This window comes from Manis pentadactyla, chromosome 9 (assembly GCF_030020395.1).
Source record: "Manis pentadactyla isolate mManPen7 chromosome 9, mManPen7.hap1, whole genome shotgun sequence".
NCBI classification, from domain to species: Eukaryota; Metazoa; Chordata; class Mammalia; order Pholidota; family Manidae; genus Manis; species Manis pentadactyla.
Genome location: NC_080027.1, coordinates 59343393 through 59367675, shown reverse-complemented (window position 1 = coordinate 59367675; position 24283 = coordinate 59343393). Strand labels below are relative to the sequence as shown.

At 49.1% G+C, this 24283-nt stretch overlaps 1 protein-coding gene across 10 annotated transcripts in view; it reads right to left on the bottom strand.

Annotated features, from left to right (window-relative positions):
• Positions 1-1312: 1312 nt before the first annotated feature.
• NAV2 (neuron navigator 2) overlaps positions 1313-24283 on the bottom strand; it is a 685764-nt gene continuing 662793 nt past the window's right edge. For 9 of the 10 annotated variants that reach the window (XM_057507467.1, XM_036920166.2, XM_057507464.1 and 6 more), the window contains 9 exons: positions 23937-24032; positions 21984-22152; positions 18667-18902; positions 16200-16354; positions 15957-16028; positions 14109-14305; positions 13085-13203; positions 6760-6963; positions 1313-4748 (listed from right to left, as the gene is read on the bottom strand). In XM_057507467.1, the coding sequence (XP_057363450.1) occupies positions 4623-4748; positions 6760-6963; positions 13085-13203; positions 14109-14305; positions 15957-16028; positions 16200-16354; positions 18667-18902; positions 21984-22152; positions 23937-24032 (1374 nt within the window). In that variant the 3' untranslated portion in view covers positions 1313-4622. Of the gene's footprint in view, positions 4749-6759; positions 6964-13084; positions 13204-14108; positions 14306-15956; positions 16029-16199; positions 16355-18666; positions 18903-21982; positions 22153-23936; positions 24033-24283 lie in introns of those variants that run through there. The other variant, XR_008999256.1, reaches the window with a different exon arrangement.

Genomic DNA, 24283 nt, shown 5'->3' with positions numbered 1-24283 from the left:
TCCCTCTGGCTGGCCTAACACCAGGGTAGAGTTTGTCGGTTTGCGAGCCAGGTGGGGCTGGCCGGGAGGAAGGCACAGTAGGCTGTGTATCACGGAGGGGGTTCTTCAAGCTGTGTAGCCAGCCAGGGAGCTGGAGCGCCTGAAGATTGACAGAGTTCCTGATCTGCTGGGCAGAGTGCACCCGGACAATTTTGTCTACCTGTCCTTTCTCCTGAGCAGTAAGCTCTGTGTACTCCTTGCCCGTTTAGCAGCCCTCTTGCTATTAGGAAGTCTCTCAGACTGCCTGCCTTTATTTTGTCCCAGAGCAGCTGGATATGCATCCCTGCTTTCCACAGGTGGCTGGAATCTCAGTCTCTCCAGGTATTCTGCCTGTCTCAGCTTTCTAAACCCCCTAATCCTGAGAGTACCGTGAAAGCACCATGAAATGTAGGTTTGTGCTCCCAGAGCAGATCTCTGGACCTAGGTATTCAGCAGCCCCAGGCCTCCACTCCCTCCCTGCTCTGTTTCTCTTCCTCCCTCGGGTAAGCTGGGGTGGGGGAAGGGCTTGGGTCCTGCCAGGCCACGGCTTTGGTATGCTACCCTGTTCCATGAGGTTTATGCTTTTCTCCAGGTGTATGCAGTTTGGCACAGCCCTCTTTCCTGTTGCTCTTTCAGGATTAGTTGTATTCATTATATTTTCATATTATATGCAGTTTTAGGAGGAAGCCTCTGTATCACAACTCACACCATCTTTAATCCTCCTTCCTTATTCTTTCTTCTAACCTTGGCAAGCTTTTTTTCCCACTTGTAAAATGAATGTAAGAATATTTACCTCCTCAGGTCATTCTGTAGATTATATTGGAGCATTTGGGAAAGCATCTTACAATTAGTAGGTATTTAATACATTAAAAAAACTTTGTGCCAAGGGGTCAACCTGGGAGCCAGCTGGATACTGATAGTGTTTGCTACTAAAAGTGTGGTCTAGAACTCAGAACATAAGCATCGCCTAGCAGCTTGTTAGAAATTGAGTATCTTGGGCTCCACCCTGGACCTATTAAACTAGAATCTGCATTTCCACAAGATCCCCAGTGATTCACGAAGTTTGAGAGAAGCCTTAAGTTCTGCATTTCTAATAAGCTCCAGATGAGTAGCAATAACTTAGATAAGAAACTGAGAAGATGTAGGACATTAATGACATAATGGCACAGATGAATTTGCAAATGGGCTGGGCTCTCCCTGTGTTGGCCACATCAAGTAAGAATGACTTCCTCTTGGCATGAAATTGAACTCCAATGTGGACTTGCTCTAACACAAAAAAGCCAAACCACTAATCTGAATAAATAAGCATCAATTTTATTGAATCATGAATAATTTAAGACTGGTACAATCATCAGCTTTATTCTCTATGACGTGGGACATGATCTCCAGCAGATCATTGGCAAATCAAAAAACCTCATGACAAATGAAAATTAAATAGGGAAGGAGGTTTGGTGGAAGGGGAGGGACAATGGAAACATACCGTACACAAAATACTCAATTCCTAGTTTTCTCTTTAAAAATGGCTAGAAAAAATTCATCAAAATGCAGCACTTTAATCAATTATTTACAATTTTTATGTTACAATGAAAAAATGTACATCTTATAGAACATATTTCATAAACTGCTCCACTGGAAACAATTGGATCAAGACAGCAAACCTTCCATTTAATATCCACAAAGCTGGATTATTTTTTGTCTTTTGAAATAGATTCGCCATGATCAAATTTGAATACACAGAATTTTGAAATTGAAGTATCAACAATAAAATTTTTAAATGTCCCCAAGATACAACAAAGGTCTAGGCAAGCCTTGTTCCTTGTCCCACCCTTACCCACCCCCCCAACCCAACCTTAAATTAAAAGGTATTCCCATCTCATTTATGGCCTGTATAATTCTTGGCAGCTGGGGAAGAAAAGGTTTGGCTTCCATTGGTAACTCAATGTAAGTGTTGCATAGAATTTCATACATTTCAAAGTTAGCCTAACTGTAGAAAAAGGCAAACTGGAAGCATTTCGGACAGAGCCCTAAATGAGTACAAAGTCACTTTGCCAAAGGTGAGTGACACTTAAGTAAAAGATGACCCAAATAGGAAATGTGCCTATCAGACAACCCTGCTTCCCGAAGCTTTAGGAAGGACACTGAGTTGTGAATCATACAAGGGCTACACTACTGAAATCACTGTTCACTAGTTGGGCAGCACCAGGGACCGAGGTCTTGGTTCTGAGCCTGGACCCCGTGGGAGGGAAGCCTGTGGGACAGGGAAGAGGAGGAAGAGCAGAGGGTGTCACTAAAAAAAAAAAAAGTTTCAAACAATATTGGTTAGGTGTCTACTCACAAGGTGACTGGGAAAATTGCCCATGAGAAGTCAATGTTACCTCCTCCCAATTCACAGTATGAGCATGTAAGGTCATGGTCAGGAGATAAATTGACAAGGACCACGTTTCAGGTTTACCAGAAGGCTCAGGGTGTGGCCCATGGCCACAGGCTAAATATATGGTTTAAAAACTTCATGAAACACAAGAGAGAACAAGATACACTCATACACCCAGACGACCAATGCAGGCTCAGCAGAATAGAGTCTGAGTTTACTGAGATTAAAGCAGGGACAATGTTGAGAGGTTTTCCATTCACCAGTTAGTTAGTAGGACAGAGTCCCCTTTTCCTTTCAAGGAGGAGGAAAATGGTGTCATTCAATGTAATGTGAGCAGTTTCAGGTCAAGTTCTTATGGCAAGAAAATAAGAATAAATGTAGAGGGATGCACCTTCAGAAACAGAAACATAAAAGATGGAATAAAAACCCTGATCATTAACAGAGACCCCTTCTGGGGTCCAATAAAGATTCTCTTTATAAAACAGAAACAAACAACTCAAAGATTTACCACACTCCGCAAAGAAAATACCAGGATGTTGAAGAGACATCCTAACAGGGCATGGGTCAGCAAAGTCACGTACACTTGTTGGAATTTTTGCCTTTTTCTGCACAAGACGTATTATTATCCAGCCAGGGTGATAGCTGGAGACTAATAAAAACCTAAAAAAATGAATCTTTTTTTCCCTTTTTCTTTTTCCCATGGCCACACAACCACACAAATGAGTCTTTTGGGTGAGAAAAGTCACAGCAACTTGAGTTCTCCTAATGAGTAAATGACTTTTTAGCCCTGTTTGCTCTGACGGGGAAAACAAAACAAAACCCGGACCCCAGGCAGGCAGGACACTCCAAAGGGAACATGGTCAGTACACATCAGTAAGGCATCGCTTTGGGAAGATCAGCACCGAAGAGGTCAGGCAAGACTTGTCTGGACGGAGGCTGAGGCAGGGCTTCTGGAAGTGGGCGCCCCTGCTTGCTGAGCTGCGCCACGCTGGTTGTGAGGAAAGTGCAAGGCTTCTGCGAGATGACCTCACCACCCACCTGAGGCTGGGGCCGGCACGCCCGGGTGTCGGTGTGCACTCTGGAGCCCGGAGGACGAGAAGGCAAGGCAAGGTCCCGGCTCGCCCATGTGTGGAGGACGGGGTCCTGGTCCACTGCAGAGGACACCCCGGGCCCGGCAGCAGGAGGTGAGCGTGGAGCACTGCGAGGGTGGACAACTGAAACCAAAACTCAGCAGGACCGAACCCAAAACTCAACTTCTGCAGTTCTTTCTTTCACAAAAGGGCTGATTCTGACCAAGAGGTGGATAAGGAACATCTTCAAAACCAAAGAGAAAGGAGAAACTCGATCTCATTTTTAAAGGGGTGATCCGTTCTCCAAAACAGACTCCAATTCTCACTGGACACAGTGTTTGCAGAAAAGAACCTGATGCGTTTCTACATCGGAAGGAGACAGACCCATGCTGTCTGCTTGGGGCCACCTCTACTTGTGCTCATTCTCACTCCCCCACTCACGCTCACGGATGAACTGGAGGCTGACGGACCTGAAAGGGGTAGTTGAATCGTAACGGGCAAAATACCTCTCGGGTAAGGAGAGCACCATTTAGAAAAACAAAACAAAACAGGAAGCATGGTTTGTTTTCTTCAAAGGTTTCCCTGTGTCGTAGCTCTGTCCTCGCCGGGTGTGACCGAGGCAGCGGCCCTCGTTGTTAGCACCAGTTCTCGCGGCCCGCTGGGTGGAAGGCGGCTCGGCGTGGATGGGGCTGCTGGCGGCCAGACCCAGCCTGGAGGGTCTGTGCTGAGGAGAAGCCGTGCTGTCTATTTCCAAGTTTGGTCCAGTTTCTACTGTTTCGGGGCAGCTCATGGCACGATGCTGTTTGGTTTCAGAGCTTCAAGTGGGGTTTTTTTTTTTTTCCTTTTTTTTTTTTTTCTAACCCTTTTTGTTTCAACAGTGATGATCCTTTCCCGAGAAGTATCTTCAGTCTTAGGGAGGTCACAGCAACAAGGCAAACAATAATCAGAAGGGAACGGAAGACAGTGCAGTTCTCGCCGTGGAGGAAGGGGTCCGCAGGTGGCCGGCCCGGGGTGCCTGAGCCTGGACAAGGCTGGAGGAGGAAGGGTCCTGGTGTTCCTGCAGCTCTCAAGCTGCAGCCGGGGGCTGGCTCAGGACGGCATCTTCGGGGTGGGGTGGAGGGTACGGGCAGAGCAGGACAAGGAGACGACGTGGGCAGGCCCCATCACAGAGTGGACTCCAGGGACGAGTCCAGGATGTCATCATGATGGCTGTTGCTGTTGGAGTCACTGTCGTAGCTCTGGGGGCTGGAGTAGTTGGCTGCCTCCTGCAGCCTCATCAGCATGTTCATCTGGGGAAAGAGCGGAGAGCGTGAGCAGCTGCCCACCTCTGGCCTCTTCAAGGGGCACGCTGCCTTCTCCAGACTCACCCTGTGACCGTGGGCCACCGCGGAGGCAGTGGACAAGAGCATGGACTCTGGGCCAGGCTTGCAGGGCTCAAATGCTGTTGCCACCACTTCCTAGCTGCGCGAATGACCTTGGGCAAGTTACTTAACTTTGTGCCTCAGCTTCTTCACTGGTCACATATGAATAATGATCATACTTGCCCTATAACGTTAGGGTGTGGATTGAGTTAATGTGTGTGAAACACTGAAAACAAAGTAGAAAGTCCTCTATAAATATGGTATTTATTTTTCATATGGGAGGAGCACACCTTACGCAAGCATAGCCCTCAGCCTGGGTAAGGATGCCCATCAAGCACCCCTGCTTTTGGAACACCTGCATCAGCACCGCTGACATTTGAAGCACGCGGCTCCCCTCGATGAGCATCAAGCTCATCTGTGCTCCTGTGTCTGGCTGGAGGGCAATGTGGAGCCAGCTGTGCTCCAGCTCCTGCCAAGGTTGCTGCCGGAAGCACAGGACAGAACCAGCTAAAAGCAGAGCCACAGAACACAGAGAGACCTGAATTCTGATTCGGGACTCTCCAGGCAAATGACCTAACACGTGAGCCACCAGTCCTCAGCTGTAGAAGGGAGAGAACAGCAGCAACCAGCTCACAGGAAGAGAATGAAATGACATGTGTATTCAACCCTTAGAATAGAGCCTGGTACACAGTAAATGCTCAATAAATGGTCTGCTATTATGATCATCATCACTTGACTTAAAGAAACAGTTTAAAGACAGTGTTCTTATATCTTCCCTGGTCTACAGTCTATAGGTTATCTGTTTAGGAGTGGAGAGGAAATTGAAAGCTTTTACTTCTAACTATAAATGGTATGTATATTTTATATTTTATCTAGCAAGTAAGTTAGAAAGAGCTGATGTCTCGGAGCTAATGCCTAGATGCAGTGCAGCTGGGTGTGAAATCCAGCTACTACCTGGCCTGCTGCCCCTCAGGATGCCCTGTAGAATCTCCCTGGGTGAACCAGGTCACAGAAGTACCATCAGCTGGTGTCCATCAGCACAGCCATATAGGGAAGAGGTGGAGCTGAAATACAGTGGACTAGCCTTTGCAGCCGGGATTATTTATTCAGAGAACCCAAAGCAGTTATTACTTTCTATCTAGCAAATCAATTAATCACTAGGGATTGAACAGCAAATCAGTTGTCATTTAATACTGCTGCACCTCTTGTGAACATGCTCTTTCATTAGGTGGTGCAAAGACTGCAAATTCACTGCTGTGTGTTAGCTTTGCCTTAGCTACCAGGGGAGCTCCGGGCTAAATTTAAGGTATGATAATAGTCAGTTAACCATGGGAGGGTCTGGTATATGTGCTTCCACTTTCTTTTATAGGGCTCCTGATTTATTAGGTCTAATTTCACAGCATGACTATGCATGGGTCTCACACTGGCAGAGAAGTACTACAATTGTAGTGTTGGCCCAGGTTCTGCTTGAAGGCTGTTGTTGCTTTAGCAATGGCAGAGTAAATACACAGCTCTGGCAGTATTAACGACTTAACTCATCTCACTGGCCATGGCACCTGTATTCAGGCCCCCTTGTCCTCTGTGAGTCCCTCCTGCCTTCAGACCTCTCCTGTCTGTGCTCACCTACTAGTGGGAGAAATCAATGGAATAGCATATGATAAAGTTGGCACTCAGATCAGAAGGCAAAGAGTGGTGTAGGGACAACAGGTACAGGGACATTTAGTGGGGAAAAATCAAATTCTTAAACTTTTACCTTATATCAGGACAAATTTCAGAGGGTTAAAGGCTTTAATGAAAAATTAATACCATGAAAGAAAATATAGCAAAAATGTCCCTAATTTTGGGTTGGGTCCATCCTTCCAAAGTGAGGCCAGGGCTCAGTTGCCTTTGTATTTCCTGCTCAGTGAGTGCTGAGCTGCTCTAGGAGCTGAAAACTCACCAGGGGGTCTCCTTCAGCATCACTGGGAGGCATCTGCTTGCTCGTGGACCCCTCCCGAGGTACAGAGTAGCCGTCGAAGCCAACATCCTCAGGCCGGAGCTGCAGCAGAGGAGGCCACTCATGCTGCTGTGGGCTGGCTGCCCACGGATAGGTGTCCATCACCCACTTGGCAGGATCCTCCCAGGGGGCCCGCCTGCCATAGAGCTGAAAACAGGCAAAGAAAGGACAGTCTGAAAGTGGGCTGAAATCTCTTCTGTAGCCCTGATTTTGTGGCATTCTGAAAACCCCCCTGAACCCAGCACATGACTCCCCTGGTGGAATAATTCCACTTCCAGAATTCTATCCTAAGGAAGCCATCCACGGTACAGACAGCTTGATGAGCTCCGCCTGAAGGCCTTAGGGAAGCAGCACCCAGGGGCTGAAAGCACAGGCTTTGGGGTCAGGCTGACTTGGGTTCACATCTCAGCTCTGCCACTGACTCACTAGGTCATTCTCAACTCTGAACCTTGATGATTCAATCTGAAAAGTGGTCTTTAGGGGGGACAAAAAAATACCCAATTTGAAGCATTTGCCAATCTCTGTGGTGTAAATATTCCCACTGTGGCCAATATCAAACTACCAGTACAACGTTACTGAATGTGGAGTTGGCAAGAGATGCTGACTTTCAGCCCACATGATCCAAGTCCAGGATCTCACTGGGCCCTTCCACCCAAAGATCCCTCCCATGCAGAGAGGGTACTGGGACCAAACACCACAGGCAGGGGTCACAGATGGCCCCGGTTTGGTAAAACCCCATTTCCTGAAGTAAGTATGACTGAGAGAACCTAGGTAGAGGCACTGCTCGCTTTCAAAAACAGCAAGATGTTAACAGAAGCTACATGTGGGTAGTGGGATTTTAAAGGCTTCTCCCTCTTGTATTTCTCAAAATTGTTCATAATAATGAATTTGCTCTTACAGCAGAAAATTAAGTGATCACTTAATTTAAGACCAAAATCATGCCTCCAAGCTTGTTTTCTTAAGCCTCAGATATATAATGGTACAATTATTTTAGTGGCTTTTATTAGCAATTTCAAGAAAGACAAACATTCTTTAAAGAACAGCAACCTGGGCTGCACCTTTTCTCCAGGCGAGGACTCTGCACAGTACATAGCTGGGTGCAGTCTTTCTGTATCTCCTCTTTCCTACCACTTGCCACCACAGCTTACATCTTACCACATGCCAGGGACTGTGAGAAGCACATGCAAATATCTTGGTCAACCACCTTTTCCATGTACCACTAAAGCCCAAGCAGCTGTGACAGGCCGTGCTCACAGCCAAGACAAGATTGCCCTCCCAGGGCAATGCTGTCTGTGGCTCTGGAAGGTACCTGGCTTCAGGGGACCATGGGCATAAGAGCAAAGAAAGAATCCTGAACCACGGTGGCTGCAGTGGGGCTCTAGAATGAAGTCACATCAGGACCACAGCCCACCTGTCTCTTTGCTCCATCTGCCCTCCCAGGGCTCCTATAGGGGAAGAGCATGTGTGAAGAACTGAGGGCAAAGTGCTGACAGTTAAACAGTGCAGCTCTACCTGACAAAAATCACGTTTTTCCAAGTCATAGGCTGCCACAGCTAGAAGGAGCTGGTGTCATCAAGTGCTGCCCCTCTTTTACCAGATGGCAAAGCAGGGGCCTAAAGAGAAGAGCCAGTTGTGAAAGGTTGCAGAGCTTGATTTGAACCTAGGACCCTAGCTTTCTTCTCTGGGCCTCTTCCCTCTGCACCCCTCCAAATGACTCCACTTTGAACCCACTTGGTATCAGCAAGAGCCACATGACTCAACCAAAACCAGAGCAGGGAGACGCAGACTAGGCTGTGCACGAGACAGGACATGTCATCCAGGGCTGGGCTTCCTGTCCCCTCCGGCTGCCTCATGATTGCCCAAGGCTCCTCTGCCTTGTACATAGGGTTTCTGTCAGGGAAGCTGACTCCCCTGCCGGAGCTGCAGACAGACCTGGCCGCGTCTCCCCATCAGTTGCCTCCTTCCTCCATTCAGACATACCAACCTCTAATGATCTCATTACTTTCTTAGCTGCCAGCACCCCTCCCGTCTAGCACACTGGACAGGCCTGTTGCTAAATCCTCCTTAACCTGGGGCAGTGTGGTGAGTCTCAGGCCTGAGAACTCAGACTGGTATTCTAAAGGCAGCTCAGAGTCTGAGCAGGAAAGGGTCACATGATGGTGTACGTGCCAGGGAGCAAGGGAACACAGATGCATTAGGGTTGTGTGAAGAACTGAAGTAGGCTATTCTAGATTAGACACATTTCTGTAGTTTTTTGAAGCTTCTCCCTCCAAGGGCTTTCCCTATGGAATCAGGCTGCCTTCCTAAGCCAGGCTTCACATGTGCGAGGCTGAGCTAAACCCTTGTTTCTGACGGCTACTGCTTGTCTCCATCCTCTAGCCTGGAAGAGTAGATGCTCAGGGCTGCAGAATAACATAGGCTGAAATTTGGAGCTCATCAGCTCCTGAGAGGTAAGCTGCCCCAGGGGTTTTCAAGTATTTACTCTTCTCTCCTGACCCCAGGGTTGAGGAAAGTTGAAGAACTTCTGGGCTTCATAAAAGCTAGAAACACAGAAAATACTCTTCTAGTCCAAACTTTTCAAATTATACATGGGGAACCCGAGGCCTAGGGATGGGAGACTTGCCCAGGGTCTCAAAGCAGGTTGGGTAATCTGATGAATGGCCCCATGCTCTCCCCCAGGGAGACAGAGGTCTTTCAAGTTACTCTGCAGACTTTAGACCCTTTGGCAAGTGTTTACAATGACAACTGCAAAGGGAAACAGGACTGGGGACTGACTCATAAGACAAATGTACATCAGGCACATGCTAACATCATCTGTAAGAACAGAAAATATTTTTACAAGCCTCCCCCTTGCTGCTAGACATGTTCAAGTCCAGGTGATGAATGGTTGGGTAAGTACCATGGCAAGCAAAGGAAATACCATAAAGCTCCTTGGCCTCACTGCAGAGCCCTGAGGCAGCTCTGGGAAGCAGCAGAGATAGCTGGGTAGACAGACAGACAGATGGGACACTCACTTTCCCCAAGGCAGGGAGGAGCCTGGCGTGCCCACTGGGTCAGAACAGAGGGCCAAGGCATTGAAAACTAAAACCTGGGCCTCTGTGAGCCTCTGACTGTGCAGGGTGCAAGGAGCACACGTACATCATGCACAGAGGCGTCAAGGTAGATGCTCAGGGAATGTGCACACCCAAGCAGGAGCACACGCCCAGCCACCCTACTGGGAAAAGACTCTGGAATCAACACTTGCAAAGATATGTGGGATTCACTAAGGGGCGATGTCACATTTCCTCCAGGCGAGGGTGTGCCTATAGGAGGGGCTGTCTGGAAGCTGCTGGCTGGCCCGACTGCAGCAGGATCTTGGAAGTATGTTGCCTGCCACCATGAGCACCCCTGCCAGAGTCCATTCTGGAGACTCCACCTCTTCTTAGCTTACAACCTTGGCCAAGGCTTGCCTGCTCTGAATTGCAGTAAGCCCCTTATGGCTTCTACACTTACCTCGAAGGGTCAGGTAAGAAGTAAAGGACTCCACACTGTACCCAACACACAGTAAGCATGGACTCAAGGTAGGGACCCTCATGGACTCAGGAGAGTAAGGAATCATAAACCTTTTTTTTTTTTTAAAGAGAGGAATCCTTCTGTTAAATGAAATCTTATGTAGAAGTCCACTATATAAAACATAACTTTGTTCTGAGCTGCCTGAAGCATCTGGGAGTTATGGGTCCTCAGGACAGCCTGAGATCCTGGGAGTAACCGAGGAGGCAGCTAGACCTGGGCTCCACCTCTGGCTCATCACACCCTGTGACATGAACTTGAGTCGGGTCATAAGCTCCCATGAGCCTTGGTCTCCTCATCTAGGCGGTGTTCAAAGGGCTGTTAGATCTAAACGGCATCAGGCTTGTCAAGCTCCTCACACAGCGCTTGGCAGGGAGCAGGCCCTCAGTAAACGTCAGCAAACTTTCCTTCACAACCCAAGGCATGGGGAATATGCCAGGTTTCCTCATAATCAGCAGATTCTATGGGGTCTCCTGGGCTCAACAGATGACAAACCCACAAGTTTTGGACAAGGTGGCTCATTTTGAGGAACTTGGCAAAATACTAACTCTGGCTGCCTCCTCTGGCTGCTCCTACATTCTTCAAAGAGTGACCTTCAAATGATCTCAAAGTCCAAGAAAGCCATGATATTTCTTGCCTCACATTGAACTGTGGAGTCTCAGGAGATGGTATCATGTCTGTTCCCTGCCCCAGATGGACTGTTCCATCCCCAAGTCCTCTCCAACTACTGCCTTCTTGCACCTGGTAGGAAAGAGACCCAAAGCTCCTTTATGAGCAAGTCCAGAATGGGAAGGGAAGTTCAGAGCCCACTTTCACAGCCATGTCTAGAAGGCCTTTTTTGAGGTTTAGGTCCAAAGGAGCAAGGCCTTGGCACCGTCCATTCTTGGCGAGGCCCAACAAGAAGGCTGCTGATGCACAGTTCAAGGCTGGAGCAGTCTCTCCCATCCTGGTCAGCTGCCTCCTCGGCCAGGGGAGGCCTTTATTCAACAGAGCCATGAGTTCTTCTCAGCACATTCTGAGGCCACTCCCTGTCTCTTATCAGAAGATACATTTGGCGCAAAGAAAAAGCCTAAGAGAGCACTGAGAGATGAGGCAGAAACAGGAGGAAACAGAGCACTAGCCCCTGTAATTCCCTCTGCTTCTCTGGAGCAGCCTGGATTTTCCAGTGGTGTCGGGCACACTGCAGCCCCCCCACGGAGAGCACAGAGAGGCTTCTGCAATCAGACTGCAGGGACCAGCATGTGGGAGATGCTTCCATTGGCCCAAGAAAAATAGAAATGACTGAGTGGCTGTTTGGGTTGGTGATACTAACAAATCCATCTGATTAAAGACTAAATTACTGTCCGTTTACCCAGGCCAGTGAATTTACCTACCAAGACTCTACTGTGAAGATCTGATACCTTTGTATCTTTTCTTTCCTTTTTTTAAATGAAAGCCACATTCAGTAGAACAGAAATGCTGCCATCAATTAACAATCCTTAGACCTGCTAACTCATGACTTTGGACTGACCCGGCTGCCTCGTTTCTTGCTACTTCCTCTCTGCCTTCACAATATACCTTTATTTCAACCCAGTGGCTTGAATTGGCAGCATATGTGCTCCACAGTCAAGCAAATACCAGTTACAGAAACATAGTAATGTCCTTCTCGAGTTCTCGTCTTGAGTGCCTCTGAAGACCATCGATGTTGCTACATGTTACAAGCAGTTAAATGTTTGTCACATTCAGCCAAATGCACAGAAAGGACAAACTGACCAAAGCCATTAACAGGGCATTGCCACACATGTGCACACCGGCGCGCCTTCTCTGGAGCCCTCCAAGGCTTGTGCCTCTTATGGCCCAGGAAGGAGGAAACAAAGAGGCCCTCAGAAGTCCAGCTGCAAAATGGGTTCCTGGACTACCTAGCCATGCCCGATTCCCGCTGATTACTCAGTATGGGGCTGAAAGCCCACACACCACTGAGGGTACCTTCAGGCTCAACAATCAAACTGTCACAAGCTCCAGTTTCATGCTAACCCTCTAGCATTAAACCCTGGACTGAATGAGAAGTGAAGGACTGTTTTCCAGTCGCTGCACAGCAAGAGAGACTTTCAGCCTCGAGTCCCAAGGTCACCTGTGGGCGGTCTTGATGGCAGGCAGTGAGCACCATGGGCCTGAGGCCTCAGAACCTAGAATTCAAGCCAGAGGCCTGGGCTCAAATCCCAGATTCTTTGAATTTTACTTTCATGATTTTGAGCAAGTCATTTACTCTGTCTGAGACTCAATTTTCCCCTTTTGAAAAATGGAGACAAAAATCTTTGCCTAAGTCCCAGGACTATGCAGGGCAGCTATGAGAATACTTTGCAAACTGTGAAGTGATACACACATGTATGCTTCCCATCTTGGGCACTTACTCTACTGAGCACTTTCTGGGCCTGTCTACATTTAGCCCTTGCAATAACTTCTTGTGGCAAAGGACTATATTCTCTTCTACAGATAAGAGCACTACAGCACAGAGAGGCTAAGCGACTTGTCTGCGATCACACAGGTAACAGTGGCAGAGCCAGGATTTGCAGTCAAGTGCGTCCTACATGGTCTAGACAGATGGCCTCACAGGGGAGGGGCTGTCACTTCATGTCAATCTGATTCTGGAAGGAGGAGATGAAGGCAATTCATTTGGTCACCAGTACAGCCCCCTACCACCCCAATTTTGAGGAGGGCCAACAGATAGTGTGCTTCTCACCTGGAGTCCTTCTCTGACAGCTTCCAGGAGATAGGGAATGATTGAATAGTTCCACAAGTCAGTGAACCACACTCTTGAGCCATCCACATCGATGGGGCAGGACAGGAAGAGCCGGGGCCCTGAGGACCACAGTGAAAATCAGTCAGAGATGAAATAGATGGTCAGGAGAGGCCACAGTCTGCGTATCCCTCACAGGAGGGATGCTGAATTTTCTGAGCAACAGCAGAAATTCCAACTATTGGGTGGTGGGCATAGAGCAGGACACTTGGACTCCCTAACTCTACCTTGGGACCTCTCTCCCTGAGGCAATCTCCCAAAGGAGAGGGCTGGGAGAAAGATGTTCATTGTAATATTATTAATTCTGACATTTGAAAACAGTTAAGCAAATGATGGTACACCCACATTTGATTATTCTGCAGCCTGTAAGATGATTATAAAAATCGAGCAGCAACTCGGAATGCTCATGAGACACAGCAAGTGGAAAAGCAAAGAACACAGCACATGTACACAATGAGCCATAAAACTTGCATGTGTGGACAAGGCAGGAAGAATAAGCTCAAATTAAAATGCTTATGTCAGGATGGTGGGATGATTAGTGATCTTTTTCTCTGAACCCTACGCTTCAGGAATGTTGATGAAATTTGTTTTATTTTTAAAGTAAAGCCGATCCCACAGGGTGGTTTTCACTGGGGGAGCCCTGGGGTGGGGACTTTTCACCGAGCCAGCAATGTCTGCATCAGTCTGGACTAGACACAGCTCTCCACTGCTGGTCAGCCCCTGCACCCAGGTAAGGGGAGAGGGGCTGCATCACAGCACTGAGGTGTGGGCGACAGGCGGCCAGGGCCTGTCTGGGGCTGTGTTGTCCCTCTGCCCACTTCTTTACACATGTGGACAGTGCACTGCCCAGCTGACCTGTGGCCTGCAAAGTGCTGCCCTGGTCTGGGCCCCGAGAACAGTCATCTGAGGATGCAGAGCTCCAGGTGCCACACCTGCCCCCAGCCTGCCAGCCTGCCCACTGGCCTACCTATGGTGACGTCTGAGGAGCTGTGAGCCTCCAGGAAGCGGTTGAGGTGATGCCAGACCTTGGGAATCCAGTCGATGATTTTCACCAGCTCCACATTCCGCACCCGCCCACTGATCTCTGTTTCCATGAGCTTCCGCCTCAGGAATCGGCCAAGAAAACCCTTCACGGGCTCGGTATGGTTGGCACAAAGCACCCACCTGCAGGAAGTCAGCAACACTTTTCAGTGAGGACAATGGTAAAAATGATGGCTAAAACTTCATGAATCGAAGCACATTAGAATTGGTGGGTATATATGTTAATATTAAAATTAGACTCATTACATGCCAAACACTGCTCTGAACACCACACGTATTAACTCCCAATTCCTCTAGGCCACCAATAATGTAGATATTACTACCACACTCATTTCTCAGATAGAAATGCTGAAGCACAAACAGGTCATGTAACTTGTCTAAGACTAAACCACAGATTAATAGAAGAGCTAAGATCAGAACCCAGACAGTTCAGCTCCAGAGGCTGAGCTCTAACCACTGAGCACACTGCCTCTTGAGCTTGCTGTGGGCTCCTTGCTGGCCTGTGGAGTGAGGACAATGACTAAGACACAGTTCCTGTTCCCCAGGAAGCAGAGTCTAGTGGAGGAAGCAGATAAGCAGACGGAGGAATGAGACATGACAATCCTTGGGGACTCTGAGAAGGTTCCTCAGCAGGCATCTGGGCTGAGACCAGAAGGGGCATGGAGTGGCCACATAAGAAAAGGCAGGAGCAGGGAGTGTGTGGGGGGCGGAGAGCACGCTACAGCCTGTGCGGAGGCATCTGACACAGTGTGGGAGGTTTGGGGAAACTGCCAGAGGTTCAGTGTAACCAGAGTTCAGACTTGACCTGGCAACCTAAGGAGTCTGACTTCATCCCCTGGAGGCGGTGGGGAACTACAGAAGGATCGTTCAGTGGAAGGGCAGTGTGGTCAGACATGAATTCCAGGATGCTCACTCCAGCCCAGCTGCCACTGGCTCAGAGGACAGCCTGCAGGGGGCCCATGGCCTGCACACATCCTGGTTAGAAAGTGATGGCAACAGTGTGCTGGAGATAATGTGGCAGTGAGTGGGGAAGAAGGAGAAAAGAGGACTTGAGGGCTCTTTAGGAGAAAGCATGGAAGACAGGGACAGCCTGGATGCAGAGGTGGCCAGGATCTCAGTGGCCTGGAGGAGTTGGCTTTCTGATAATTACAGGTCAGGCCCCCTTGCAAGAGATCTTCCTCAGAGAGCTACCCGCAGAACGGCTGGTGAAATGAACCAGTGTCCCACGCGGGGGGCCACTTCTCACCCTCATCCAGGGGCCCGGGCAGGAGAGGAGGAGAGGTGGAGTCAGGACAGGCAAAAGGCGCTCAGTGCCAGTGACGCAAGCAGTCATGTGACCATGCACAGCAGAGGCGGACCATCCTTATACACCAGGTGCACTGCTGGGGCAGAGGGCCCACGGCAGCTGGAATCTAAAGGCCCACAAAATCAGCTACATGGGGACATTCATAAGCAATGTCACATGGAAAAGGGAGCTGTGCCATTGGTTTTGTGCAGGGGAGGCAAGCATGCCTACAGCCCCTGCCCAGAGCTGCCTCCTGGACACTGCTACCCTAGGCCCGAGACAAGGAGAGCTGGGTTCAAGTCCTAGCTCTGCCGCTGACTGGCTGTGTGACCTCACACAGATCACTTAATCCTCCCAGTCTCAGATTACCCATTTGTAATCTGAAAATGATCAGTTTAACTACTTGAGGCTATTGTAAGAAGTAAATGATTAAGCGGGAAAAATGCTCAACACGATGCACATACCAGGTACTTGGACAGTGACCCTTACCTGAAGTTGTGATGAAGCTGCAGGTTGGGAGTGGAGGAGGTAGCCTGGTTCATCGTGCCGATTATGTAGGGGCTGCAGGGGACAGAAAGGAAGGAGTCAAAGCCAAGCCAGAGAGGAAGGTGCTCACAGAGGCCTGGGGTGCTGTGTCCAGGCACGTGGCTGCCTGCCTCCCCTGCCCCGCGAGTGCACAGCTCGCAAGCAGCCCATGTCCCACGGCAGCCGACGTCCGAAGCTGGCCTTTACCATTTGTGATCCTTGCAGTTGAGCAGCCCATTGAAGATCTCGCCCAGAGAGCTGACATGATGCAGATTGTCCAGGATGATGACGAGAGGCATGTCCACAGCGGTGTTCTCGCTGGCACACTGGTCGGCCAGGTTGGACAGGTACTGGCGCAATTCCTGAGGAGGCCAGGGGAGAGTAGGTGGGTGAAGAGCCCCCAGTAAAGGCTCACGTGTTCAGAGCGTCACTTTGCCTCATGGGCCAGAGTGGGTGGAAAGGCCTTCCATGAGGGCGTTCAGTGAGCACGTGCTGGGTGCTCACCCACTGCAGGGTGTCAGCCTGGAGCTCAGGGGAAGCAGGGTGGGCAGAAGGTGAGGAAGGCCTGGGTCCTGCCTTCTGGCGTTCACAAGGCAGCAGAAAACCTTCAGCTCACAGTAAGAGCCAGACACTGTGGGGGTGCCCAGGCATGCTTCTGTATCCCTGATCTACCACCTTTCTGCAGGGGTCATCCCTTTTCTTGATATTTATGATGCCAACCTCCTGGGAAGCTCCCAGGGCAGGTACCTTATACATCCCTGTGCTTCCACAGCAGCTGCCTGAGAGCTGTTCACACAGAAGTCCTCCGCAAAGCAAGACAGCCCAGGACCCCTCCCCACCCCCATGCAAGTACTGCTGACTAGTGCCATGGCAGACAGACCCCCACAGTGCAGGGGGAGGCCGACATGTGCAGGGGGCCTTGGAAGGTCTGGTCGCAACGGCAGGCTTTGAATTGAACTGTGAAGAACAGGCGGGAGACTGGCTTGAGCTGGCACTAGAATGCAGCCCAGCATGGCTGGGGTTAGGGTTGTGTGTCAGAAAAGGAAGAGGACAAATAATGGCCAATAGGGAAGAGGCTGAGATGGCGAGTTAAGGACTGGCCAGAGGACCCAGACTGGCTGCCTGATGGTACGATCACCATAAAGAGAGCCAGCATGACTTTGAGCCCACACAGCTCTGAGGGTCTTACACCTATGAACTTCTGAAGCCCCGCAGCCCTGTGGGGTGGGTACTGCAATTCTCTCCATTTACTGATGGGGCCTAGTGTCCCTATCCGTGCAGGTGCTTGGCCTGGGATCAATCCGAGGGGAAGCAGCAGGGCTCTGGGCTCGGTGCCTGCCCCAGTGTGGGCTCTTTCCCGCACAGGCTGTCCTGCATGCCAGCCTGGTCACTCAGGGTGGCACTTCCTCACCTCCTACACACACACACACACAGGCCTCCCTTGTAACTCAAAATGTGGCTTGCTAGCAGTAGAGAAAGCCTACCTTTTTAAGTTACTAGTAATGATCCCTTCTCTTAGCCCCTTTCCACCAGCACTTGGCCTCAGGTACCTGACAAGAACAGAGCCCCCAAGACTCAGGGCCCTCCCTCCCCTCTGTACTCAGGCTTGCAGAGCAGGGCTGGTGAGTTGTGCTCTGCAGAAGGGTGCCCAGCCAAGAGGAAAGTGAGCAGGGGCTGAAATCTATCCTGGGCTGCACCCCCAGCCCGGGGGCCTCCTCCCAGTGGTCCTGTGAGGGTGCTGTCCCTTAGCTTACTCATCCAGTTGTGCTCAGCACGGGGGCCCTCTCTAGTCCTGCCCCCAAATCAGAATCACCTGGGGAACTTGTGGATGGCACATTTTCCCAGCCCCATCTAACCTACCAAAACAGATCATGTGAGATGAGGTCTAGGAAGCTGCATCTCTGAGCACGCCAGGTGATTCTTAAGGCAGAAGAGTCATGTCCAGTTCATCTTTGGCCCTTTTGCATAGGGCCAGCTAGGATGAATTATCCATCAACTCCCACTTCACGAATAATGAACAGGTTTGTGAACATGCTTTACAACTCTCAGCTGGGACTATGGCAGATTTTCACTGCTCCCTATGAACAGAAATGAGCCTATTTGCTGGCTCTGGAGTCAAGACTTTGACTTGAGTTCCAGTCCACTGCTCAGTACCATCCAAGTGGCCTTAGGCTCATGACCATTTGCCTTCAGCCTCAGTTTCCCATTCTGTAGAAGGGGGATGGTAACAAGCCAGTTCGCTGTTCATGGGCCAAGCATTCTACTGACTGTGAAGTGTTGTTCTTATCTGTTCTTTCACAAAAGGGGGGTGTCATTTTGGAAAAACAATAGCACCTCACAGGAACATGATAAATTCATGGTAAATGGAAATGGATGTATCTGGGGTGACCTTAAAGCTGCAAGCACTAAGCATCATGCCTGGCTCATAGTGGGGAAGTAAGAAATGAAGCAGATCAGCTTCAGTGAACTGATGAAACTTCCTTTTGGGAAGTTTTGGGTCAAAGCCTTCTTTTCTGCTAGCCCCATCCAGACCTCCTTCACCGGGCTTTAATAATTGCCAAAGGAGAGCTTTTGGAAATGCTGCTTTTTCATCAGCTGGTGGTGGCATCAAAGGTTCTGCATGGGCCAGAAAGTGACCCCTGGCTAGTCAGCAGCCTCCAAATGACCTCCTCACCTTGCTGGACTTGTGGTCCACGTTGAAGGTGGCAATGACCCCATCTGTCAGCTCTCGTCCCTCCCGGAGCACCAGGTACTCTGACAGCCGATTGGCCAGGTAGGTTTTCCCAGTGCCGCTGGGCCCAGAGAGGATGATCCGTCGGTGCTCCACCAGCAGGGAGACGTAGCGCTGCAGGATGGGCTTGGGGATCAGGGACTCGAATACCAGGGAGTCCAGGCTGTTTTCCGCGAGCCCTGCATTGTAGAGCAACAGGCAGTGTTGGAAGCCCTGTAGGAAGGGCAGCTCTGTGCTTGTCTATGGGACGCCCATGACCTGAGCCTGCCCTTTCTGTGGCAGCCCATTCCCCTGGGACCCCCACCCACCCAGGTACTCTGGAGGCCGAGAGCAAACCGCTGCTGCTCCCCACTCATCAGCACTGTGTGCTCTGGCCCCTGGCTTGGCTCACTTTCCCAGACTCAGACCAGCCTCCCCATCTGGGTCTGAGGTCTTCGGTCTGTCCTCCACAGAGGTCCTGAGACTCTGGGCTCTGTTTGCCTGTGTCTGAATTCAGCACCCTGGTGTAGTTTCCCAAGCCAAACCCCAGCCTCCCAGGTCTGCCAGGACCGTGGGGTTTCTTCTCCCACCCTGTTCTCTCCCTGTGCCAGCCAGTACTGCTGCCCACGCTAGAGGGTACCATGAAGGTAACAACACTTTTATCTTTAAAATGAGAAAAGCAAGGTAAGACCATTTGATTTGGGAATGTGAATCTTGGCCCACCGTGGCTGGCATGCTACCTGCTGAGCCTGCTGAGCCTCGACAATGTCAAGAGGACACTTACCTTTCCCCTTTCCTACCTGGGACAATGTCACTAATCAAGGATGTTGGTTTTAAAAGAACTATTTTCTTGATATCATTCCCTAAAGAGGATCCATACAAAAGCATTTCTTCAGAAACCAAGGTAATTCTATTAAAAACCCACCTCAAGAAATAATAGGTAAATGTAGGTAAAAATAAAGACAATTTATTCTGTTTTATGACAGCATCCTCCTTCCTCATAATTATTCACACTGCAAACAGTGCCCTTCTAATGCACTTATGCAGTGGTTTCTAATCCTCCCCCAATCAAGAATACCCTTAAATGTAGCGAACGTTCCAGAATGACTGTGCTGAAGGTTCCCACATGGACTACCTTCTGGGCGCAGGCCTAAGACTTTCCTGGAACTGAGTTCAATGTAGCCAGCTTACACTGGCCAAGTACACATGGGGCACAGGGTCTCTGATCTAAACATAATAACTACCAACAAGGGAGGAAAACACCTTTCTTTGCATCTATGTTGCTGTTTTAGTCTTTTGCCATAAAACTCCTGGGAGTGACTATTTTGCAGACAAACTCTCAAGCATGCCCAGTCACACCTCGTCCCCCGGTTCCACTGAAGTGAACCATCGGCAGGTTACTGATCTCTTTCAGTTCAAACCCTTGAATGGTTTTAATAGTGCCTTGAAGGGATACGTTTCAAGCACTGCAGGAAAATAGTGGAGTCAGGTACCACTTAAACACAAGCCTGAGCTGACACTAAAACAACGTGATTGCTGACAGCAGCAATAAATCAGGCTCCATGGTGGATGGCCTGTTCCACCAGAGGCAGATCATCTTGCTGCTGTTTCTATGGAGTGTTGGCCAGATCTCAGCAGCAGGTACTCCTTTTGCCCTTCAGTGCTTGGGATGCCCACCTCTCAGTGACAGTGCCTGCTCAGCAGCATGGGTGAAATGCAGTCCAAGCCCGTGCCATATGAGGCTTCCCTTAAAGGGTTCTTGGAGTGGACAGCTATTGTTTTGGTGGGCCTGGTCTCCCCTTTCCTCCTTTCCTTTGTGATACAATTCTTCCTTTTATGAAGAGCTCATTCCTGGTGGTCCAAGTGGGGCTGACCCAGCACCTTCAGCCACCCAAGAGGCAGGCTTGTGACTGGGCTGGGTCAAAGCCTCTTCCTGGTCACAATAACTGATATAGTGATGGGTATTTGACTCACCGTGGGCCAGAATGACCCTGAGAATTTTCTGGCACACTTTTCCAGGAAGACATTCTTTCTTTAAGGATTCTAAGCTAGAAGGATGAATCGGGGCCATGAGGGCCGTTTCATGAGCCATGTGGAGAGTGCTCAAAAAACAAGCGAAGCTGAGGTAGGTCTGGTCCTGATGCCACCGCTGGAACACCTGGACCCAGCTATGTCTGAAGCACATTCCTGGATTTTCCAGGAATGGGAGCCTATGGTCTCCTCTTTTGCTAAAGCCAGTTTTGAGTAGGTTTCTGTCACTTACAACCTAAGGCCACAATGGTGGGATTTCATTTGCCCACAAGGTAAGATTATGTGTAAGGCTTAAGCCGTAACATACAGCTTGTCACCAGCACAGCGAGATCTTGATTTGTGCTGACAGGGGACACTGGGAGTGGTTTGGGAAAACCTACCAACCAGCAAACAAACCATGTATCAAACAACCTCAAAACTGCACTGTCAAAACTATAGTTGAGCTCAGTGCCTTATGGGGAAGAAAGAAACGGGACACCCCAAAGGTGGAGCCTAGTGTGGTGCTTATTAGTCTCTTCTTCAGGTGATTCATAAAATAGATGAAAAAGGGGTTTGCAGGCAACTACATCTGTGTCAGATCAAATGAAACCACTTTTAATGGCAGGAGTTAGTACAATAAAGAACAGAGGCTTTAGTGTACAGTATACCCGTCTCCGGCTCCCCCAAGCCCAACTGGAGATAGTGATGCTGTTTGCCAGACTTATTTGGCCATGAGACATTTTCTTCCACAAAATACGTTGTGAACCTAGAGTTCCATGGGATACACTTTGGCCTGGGCCTTAACATCTCCAGGTGATGAGGCAATCGGAAGTGACAGCAGCATCGTGCGTGGGCAGGAGCTTTGCTGGTTTCATCAGGGCACTCAGAGCACTCCTCTTGAGCCTACAGCAGCAGATCGTGGTTTCCCCATCTGTAGAATGGGCCCACGTCCAAGGCTTGAAGGCAAGAGTATGTCCCTGGTATTGGTGGAGCCCCATTTCAAGAGGGTTATTAAAGTTCCTGCATCTCAGAGTCATAGGCTAATGGGACCTTCTGTTACATAATTTCAGCAATAAACTAAAATTATTTGTTTCCAACGGGGGTTGAAAAAAGCTAAAGACTGTTCAACTTGCCTAGGGAAGAATGGTTGAAGGGGAAAAAAACCGAAGCCACATACACAGGCACAAAGTTGTGGCCAGTTTCCTGTGCCAAGTCACAAACCAAAAACTGCAATTACTGAAAACTCTGACCTCTGCAACGGGCTGCGTTACCTTTGACAGTCACAGAGATGGTGGTGTTCTCTCCGACCAGATAGCCACAGGGCAGAAGCTCGGGGGTGTCGGAGGCGCTGCTGCGCTGGATTTCCCCAATGCTATAGCCAAGAACACTATCTGAGTTCAGCCCCAGCTGACTCACTGGGTCGACGTGAATGATGTATTCCTGGAAAAAGTAAAGACCCCATCAAATATGTGGCTAAAAATCTGCCCATGACTCATGTTTTCACTGGGTGATTTACGATCACCTCCTCTTCTTTCTCAGCTGATGCCTGAGTTGAAATCGAGCTGTGGAATGAGGGGAGAAGAGCTGACTTTCTGTGAGGCCCTCATATCACAGGCCTCTTAAAATACAGATTTATTTGGTTAGTGAGGTGGAGGGGCAGCCCTTGACAAGACCAAACGTTTAGTCTGGGTGAACCAACCACGGAAGTTAGGCCGCTTTTCCTAAGTTCAGCCAGAGAGTCCTGAAGGCATCAGGGCTGGTGAAAGGTGCTGGAAAATTCATGAAAAAGTAATTCTGACTAATCCTTTCACCAGCCCCTTGTTTTGACTCAGAGCAAAGACTGTACTGACCATAAAGGAGCAAAACCGAAGGCTGCTAGAAAAGAAGCAGCTTTTGATCCTTAAACAGGAAAATGTGTATTTGATTTGGAGCATTCCCTCTTGGGTGAATGACCAAAAGATTTTAGGTCAGTGAACATGGACCAAAGACCAATGGGCTTTGAGGTGGTCAGATAATAACTGAGGTGGAATCCTGGTACATAGGCCTCTACCTTTAATTGTCTCATTTGCTCACATGTGATGCCCCCCACGCTCTTCTCAGCCCAAACGTTTGTCTTTCTAATCCGAGGGTGTCCTGACCATAAGCAGAGATAAAGTTCTGGCTGGGGTAGCAGGATCGGCCTGCCCTAAGCCATTCACATCCCTTGCCCAGGCACATTTCCAGAGACTGGCCTGCCAAGATAGGGGGATGACCTCTGGTCAAAGAACAGGATTTCTCCGTGTGAAGCCACCTGAATCTAGATGCTGGAAAGAGACCAGAGTGTCCTAGTTAAGCCAGGTTTGGAAGTCAGACCAACTTAACTCACGCCAACATTACCTAGTTCTAGAGATCCATCATCTTGGGCAAGTGCTTCAACCTGAGCCTCACCTTCCTCACCTTTAAATGGCAAAATATTAGGAACCTCCTCATAGGCCTTGAAATAAATGGGGGTAATGTATAGAAAGTGCTTTAACGTGGTCTCTGGCACAAAAATTGAGCTATTATTACTGCTCAGAGGATATGATTAATGAACACTTATGGTGGTTAAATTTACTTCAGTGCAATATAAAATAATGTACTAAAAGCTTCTTTCAAACCACCTTATGTTTCAAGGTTCACCTTGATACTCACTACGTATTTCTCCTGGGGCAAACACCCACTCCAACGATGTGATTAGAATGAATACAAAATAACTAGGCCAACACCCTTGACACTGGCCATTGAGCAGATGTTACTGTCACCCGTAGCACAAATCACAGACTCTGACCTGTTGGCAAGGATGCTAGGGAAGTCAGATCAGATCCCCCCAGAAGGAAGGATGGGAAGTTGATGTCTTAGCCCAGCCACAGCGCACATTGCAGGGCAAAATTCTAAGGTGAAGGGAGAATTTGGACATTAGCAGGTCACTGTGAGAGGCCCAAATAATTGCTCGAGGCTGGGGAAATAACTCTCACTGGCTGGCCAACCTCTGCCACGGTAGCCTGGAACAGTTTGGCCAGTCATGAGTCTATACTTACCATCCTTCTGTTTACTTGAGAGCCAGGGAACAAGCCCCAGCAACAGAAGGATGGAGGAGAAGGGGAGGCCCAAGAAATGGCCAGATTCAGGACACAAACCGCCCTTACCCACCCTAAGCCCATGTTCCCCACTTTAGTAGGTTGCCACTGACATCTTCAAACACTTACTTTGAACAGCCGTCTAACTACCCCATCGAGCACATCCCATTTGGTCTTGCCACTAACTCCAATGCAGCCAATAAGAAAGAGGTGTGGTCTGGAATCCTAAGGGTAAGGAAATGTATGCTGGTGAAAAACAGGTGGATCTTTTTTGACACAGCTCAGCAGAGAATCAGATTATCTTAGAACTCCACCGATGGACTGAGAGGGAAATTAAAGTCCTATTTGTTTTAACACCATGTAGAACTTAGATAAAATGCAACAGTCTTAGAAATTTTCCTTGCTTTATTGTTAAAACAGCAATAAATGGATCAGGAAAAGTGACTCTCTCTGGAATCTAGAACCTTCTACTAAAT